A 6,777-nucleotide genomic window follows, 5' to 3' on the forward strand; every position below is an offset into this window, starting at 1 on the left:
GAGATTAAAAAGTACCATATCCAAAGTTCATATCATGCATAATTTGCATAGAAGTACTCAATATCAAATCCGGAATCGAGGTCATGTGGACCAAACTGTTATTAATGTAAATTTTTCTAACAATCTTTGCATTTATTTTAATAGTAACTAAAGATAAGTACTACATACAATAAAAGCTACATTTTTTATTATATCAAAACATGTGAGCAATTATGGACACAAATTTACTGATACTCTGCCGTCTTTTCTTTCATAAATTTCATCTAAAACTGACTCAATATCAAATTTTTCTATAGTTCTTCTCCCGATTGTAAGTATCAGAAAATCACACAGTATTCATATCAGTTGTAGTTGGCTTACCAGATTTTCTTTGCATATAGTCATGTGATATATTAAATAAATATAAAATAACAAAATTAGAATCAAATAAGGAAAAGCACACAAGAATACATATTAAAGTTCCTAAAATTCTTGAATATATATTATGACAAGTTTGAATAGCTCGGATGCATATCTATTGTATCGAGAGTATTATTTGAGAGCTTTCATATATCAACTTCCAATATTATCTAGTAACTAAAATATGAGGACATTTTTTGAAAATGCCCTCATATTCTACTTGAATTCATTATCCCAATTTAACATCTTAAAATACCAAGTATTTTGAGCGATTGCCTTTCTTAAATATATTCATTAAGAGGACCTATTATTTAATAGTATAGTTCACCACAAATCTATCTATAATATATTAAAACCAAGAGAACAGAAAATCAAAACGTAAAAATCAAATTAATCCCAATTTTCATCAATATAATAATTACTAATCCAAAAGAAATATGAAGTACAATTTGATAATATTTTTATCATCGCATGCAGACTTTATATCAAACAAAGACCAACTCTTATCAAAGAGGGGTGGTATGTTAAACTTCAAATCAGTATCCTTTAACTTACTTATTCTTGTCCCTTTGTGTTTCAATATCCATAATCTGTGTAAATGAGTAATTTTGAGAAGTCCTCCAACGGTTCCAGCAAGCAAAAAGGCCCATGAAGCACATGATATTTTCAATTCCTTCCAATTACTTTGAGCAACCATTAATGCACTCCAACATCTAAAATGTTCCCTTAAAAACTTTCATGAAATAAGACTGTTTAAGGGGCTAGCCCATATAAAAGAGTGAAAAGTATACATAGTGCCCCTAATAAAAGTCCAAACCTTGGCAGATCCCCGCCTCTCCGTTCTCCTGAAACCCATTTACTAAAGTACTTGGAATAAGCCTCAACGGCAATTTAGGTTCACTTTTGTTGTTTGTGGTTCTGTTTATCTCATTTATATCTTATAATTGCTTTAGACTAATAAAACAACCGAGGGCAAATTGATTGTTTTCTTTCTATAGATATATTCAGTAAAAGATAAATTCGTACCGTAGTATTCTAACTAAACTAACTGATCTAATGCTCAATGCACAGGTATTTCGATAGTTAAATTTTTTCTTGTAAACTAATCTTCACTTGTGCATCTGAACATTACTCCTCATCTACCTCCTTCGAATAGAAAAACAACTACAAGTTTACATCAATGCTTTAAGCAACAAGGCATCTAGAAAAACAACAAACCATCTCGCATAGTGGATGTTTAAAATGGAAGAGTCGTGGCTTTCTTCAAGGTGAGACAGCAGGAAATATCTGAACTAAATGCTCAAGATTTAGTTCAGAGGGGAAGGAAAATTCATCCAATGGGCAGCCCTATGTCTTCCAACATGAGGACAAGGTCTAGCAATAAAGATTGTACACAGACCATCATAGTGTATTAGATATTAGCTAATACCTAAGCAATAGAACTGTGTAATCCTCTTCATTAGGCAGGTGTTCTAGGCTAAAAATGTCAAATTTCAAAGGAGGTGAGTGAAAAAATTAGGCACTCTACTCCATATCTCATATACTTGTCATGTTATCTGAATCAAGATGCTAATATTCTTAACATTATGCTTACTATATATAGATATATATATACACACACATATAAAGTTTTAAATGTGGTGATATCAAGCATCTGAAAGACCTCAATCTGTCAAGAGTTTTCTTAAATAAACAAAGTCATTGGGGTGGTTGGTGTTTCTTTTAACAGTTGAAGGGACCTGCTTTTGATGATATTATGAGCATCATAGGATATTGGTCCTTAATCTATTTTAATTGGCTAGTAACTATTGGTCTAACTCCATAATTGAATAATAAATTTAATAATAAGACAAAGAAATGTGATGCTAGATAATCTCTCTCTTACAAGTAAGCCCCAGAAACCCACTAACTTCATATTTTGTTTCCGGTCTCGCATTTTCTCATTCGGAGGTGACAGTGCATTTAGCATCAGAACCTATTCCTCCAACTCTATTATTGCATTCTTTTGATTGTCGTTCTGGATCAGCAATCCATGGTGTATAAAAAACTTCAACAGTGCAATTCTTAACAGATCCCGCATCAGAATCATGTTGCATCTTATTTGTGCAAATACTGGGCTCTACACAGATTGAGTCCATGTAGAACAGCTAAATTCTAGTCCTCAACTGTTCCTCATGTCGTGTTCACCTGCTTAAACTTGAAAAGTCAGGCTTCAATAGCATGCTAAAATACAAGCTTATATTTTATGATGCAAATCGACGCAGATATTGCATTTGAGTGGAACATGCATCAGCCAAAAATGTAAAATGAAAAAAAAACAATCAAAAGGAATATCATAAACCTCCAGCTCTATTTGTATAGCAAATAATAAGTGCCCTTACAGCTAGATAATCCTGAGATTGCATTTGTATAATCATCGCCTGGAACCTCTTGGTACACTTGAAGGTTATAGAATCAGCCATGCTTCCTATCTAGCGCAAACATTTATGTTCTTCTTACTTATTTCTTTTTCTTAATTATATGTGAGCAGAAATGTATTTTAAAGTCTCCCAGATTTTTCCCCAAAAAGAATTCTTCGATCTAAGTTCAAAGATAAAAGGAAAAAATTGAGGGGAGCACGTCAACTTAAATAACTCTTAACCACATGACTTCACTTCGGAGGAAAAGTATAAACCCAATCAACCAGGTAACTGTATCACTATTCTTACAACTACAGGTTGTCAGAGGTGTTATAGTCTCAACCGATCACTATGATAGACAATCTTATGGTTATGTCTTATTCTCAGGGATAGAAACCACAAAATCTGTCCAAGATGTTTAATTTGATGAGATGTAGAAAACAACCAAAAGAAATTATTGAGACCAAGTTTAATTAGTTAATAGATACGAACAGAGGAAAAATAACCTACCAACTTTTGGTGCACCATCTTCATTGGGTTGATCCAGATAAACCTGAGTTACAAATAAGAAGGTTATCTACCAAGAAGACTTGCAGACATAGTTCACCAAGTATTTACATATGTGGTTAAACAAACAAACATATAAAGAAATCGTTTATTGCCAAAACTTGCATGTATTTGCTATCAAAGTGGGACGTCTTCCAATCATTTACAAGAGATAATCAATAAATGTTTCTTCAACAACTAGGTTAACTCTATTTAAAAGATGGTTCAAAGACAAAACAATCACAAACACAACTGACCTGTATTCTAAATAGATTATTAGCAATGGACCTGGTAGGTTAGGCAAGCAGGTTTCGGATCTAAGACTGGTTAAGAATGAGTAGGTGATAAAAAGCATGGAGTCTAAAAGGGTGAAAGATCAGGCACGACTCCCCCTTTTCAGCATTTTCTATGTTCCCTGCCACCCAACGAGTGTGAAGGAAAGAGGTAGCTTTAGGGGGTGATTTTGCAAGTGATACACAGTGTCGAGTTATTTTGTCTTTCCATTTTCCTTGGCAGAATACACTTTCAAAACTACCGTTTGCATTCCTTCTCAGTGTTTTCACTTCCCAATTTTTCCTTTTCTGGAACTGAAGTTAGATCGCTGTTGGCATTGGAGATGTATTCAGGAAATCTCACTAGTTAGGTTCTCCAAATAAGGTGGAGTTAAAAAATGTGTTACTAAAGGATGAGGTGGTTGGGGCAGATAGGGGTTTGCCAGAGACACCCACAGAATTGATGTTGAAGAAGGCGACAAAAGGAGAAGGCAAAGTCCAAGTTGAAATTAGTCCAGTTGGAGAAGTGGTTTTGAGGAAGACAACTGAAAATGATGGAGATGGAAGACGAGAGAACCAGAGGTGGCAGTTGGGATGAGATATGAATAGGGTGGGTGGCATGCAAAATTAGAAGTCGAAGCAGAAAAAAGAAAATCAAATGACAATTATGGTGCTCATAAGGAGACCTGTCCTATCGTACGGTTAACAGGGAAAGCTCGGGACAACTTCCTAACAAGTTACCAGTAATCTGGATTTATTTCAATTAGTAGACTGTGGTATAAAAAAATCCAAAAGATTTCATACAAATCAGAACATACTTCAATTCGTTTTTATTTCTAAACAAAGAAAAGAGTTTCTTTGTTAATATATTAATGTTGAATGTATCGCAGACCTATGCAATATCTAAATTTCAAATTTATTCATCATTAAACAGCAATCAAGTAAGGTTCCGAGTTCTACTTTGAGGACTCCTCCTCCAGAACACACAGAAGCAAAGTCTGCTTCCAGAACACAATTCTCATTCCAGTATCTGGTATTTTCTCTTTATGCAAGTTACCGATTTCACAGTCCCAAATCCCATCCAGTACTAGAAACTCACAGGAAAGCAAGATTACACATTTCTAAATTAGTGATTCAAAACTGATCAACATATTCAGTTCCATAATGCACGCATTATATTTTACTTCTCTATGACAATTAAATGTATATACACAAACACACGTTAAAATCCAATCACTAGCATCACCACACTAAAATAACACTGGTTGACACTGTAAGTCCATTCCCAGTCGTCGGAACTCCAAACCCTTATTTTGGGAAGAAAGAGAAACACAGAATATCAGGCTTAGCATGTAAACTAATTCAACACAGTAGCATTCGCAAAGAGAAAAGAAACAACATTTTCATATTAATTCAAGGCACAAATCATCGTTTGTTGTTCTGATTCTATCAGATATCTCCACACGCAAGTACAATTGAATCAATCTCCCTACATTATAAAATCGAAACAAGAAATTACCAAATTCGACGAGGAAAAAACGTAACAAGTGGAGACTCCACCAGAAATGGCGGCAAGGGCTCCGTAGCGGATGCGAGAGTCGGACTTCATTCGGTCTCCGAAGGAGATCCATGCATCCTTTGCCAGTCTTCTGAAGAACATTGCTTTGTCAACTTACAACTCCGAATCACAGTGATGGAAAGGGAAAATCCTACAGAGTGACTGAGCAGTGAGTTTGCGCCGAGGATTTATAGAGTGTTGAATTGATCAACTCAAGAAACCAGCCCCCGCTCCTTCTCCACCAAATTCATTTAAATAATGTGAAATTTCACAAAATAATATGGTGAAATTCATTTTAGACCCTTAGATTCGATTTCGATTTCAAATTAGTCCCTCAGTTAGGTAACTTTTTTATATTAATCTTATAAAATATCTCTTTTTTACAAAAAAAATTATTTTAGTTCCTCATTTCTTATATTTTATTTTTAATTTGGTTCCTGACACATAAATTTAAAAAAATATAATCATTTTAATAAAAGAATTTATCATAAAACAATTATTTATATAATAACTTAATCAATGATCAATAAATATAATTATTGTGAATTTAATGAACTTGATCTTAAAAAAAACTTGAATAAATAAGTTCGAAAAATTAAAATAAAAAAAAAATAGAGCAAAAATATTTTTTAAAAAATCTTATGAAATAGAACATACTCGAAAGTGTTTTAATTATAAAAAAATTGCTCTATTTTTTATTTAAATTTTTTCTCCAACTTTATTAGGATAATAATATTTTTTTTCCATAACTTATACCTATTTTACTTTTGGTCCTCTTCGTGATGGGATTAACTCTTTTAGTCTTGTAATTTATAAAAATTAATATTTTTTTCCTCATTTACTTTATGGTCTACCATTTTACGATGTAGGTCATGTACTTAGCACATGACTATTAAGTCTTTTTAGTTAGAGAAAAAATTAGTGCTTTTTCCAGTTTAGAACCACTTTTGGAGAAAATATAATTGCATTCGAGGACGAAAAATCAATCTTGAAGTAAATTAGGGCAAAGAAAGGGGATTTATCTTTTCTCCCTTCTATATTTCTCTAAGTTGAAATCAAGTAGAACCAACACAAATAATCATGTGTTCTGTAAGTGAATTAAGTAGGCTAAGTGGAGCATCGATATGCTAATTTGGGAAGAAAAATGAATTTTTTCTACAACTAAAAATACTTAATGACCACATATAGGCTAGCTACCTTGCTCATAAACCAACAGGACAAACCTGCCAGGCTAATCAGTGGGAGCCCACTTTTATTTTTTTTAATTTTAGACTTTAAAAAAAATGATTGAAATATTAACAAAAAGCAGTCCTTAAGCAAAAGTATAAATGCCTTTTCATAAAAGAATTAAAATTTGTTTTTAAAGAAATAAAAAAACATAGAGAAATTTTATTTTAATATAAATAATTAAGCGAATCAGATTTTATTAGATAGTTTTTTTTTTCTATTTAAACTTTATTTTATAAAAATTTTGTATTTATATTATTGTTCTATTTAAACTTTATTTTTTAAAAATTTTGTATATATATTATTGAAAAGAATGTTAAGTAGAGAGGGTAAAATACCTTTCTATGATATGAACACACACTATTAGCATTCACAC

General features: G+C 32.5%; 1 protein-coding gene across 2 annotated transcripts in view; it reads right to left on the reverse strand.

The window, feature by feature from the left end:
- The window catches only part of LOC105166466 (NADH-cytochrome b5 reductase-like protein), a 9,307-nt gene extending 3,902 nt beyond the window's left edge, over positions 1-5,405 (reverse strand). The window contains exons 1-2 of one of the 2 annotated variants that reach the window (XM_011085834.2): positions 5,136-5,405; positions 3,309-3,351 (exon numbers count right to left, since the gene is read on the reverse strand). In XM_011085834.2, coding sequence (XP_011084136.1) covers positions 3,309-3,351; positions 5,136-5,276 — 184 coding nt within the window. In that variant the 5' untranslated portion in view covers positions 5,277-5,405. Of the gene's footprint in view, positions 1-954; positions 1,306-3,308; positions 3,352-5,135 lie in introns of those variants that run through there. The other variant, XM_011085835.2, reaches the window with a different exon arrangement.

Source organism: Sesamum indicum, linkage group LG7 (assembly GCF_000512975.1).
Source record: "Sesamum indicum cultivar Zhongzhi No. 13 linkage group LG7, S_indicum_v1.0, whole genome shotgun sequence".
NCBI lineage: Eukaryota > Viridiplantae > Streptophyta > Magnoliopsida > Lamiales > Pedaliaceae > Sesamum > Sesamum indicum.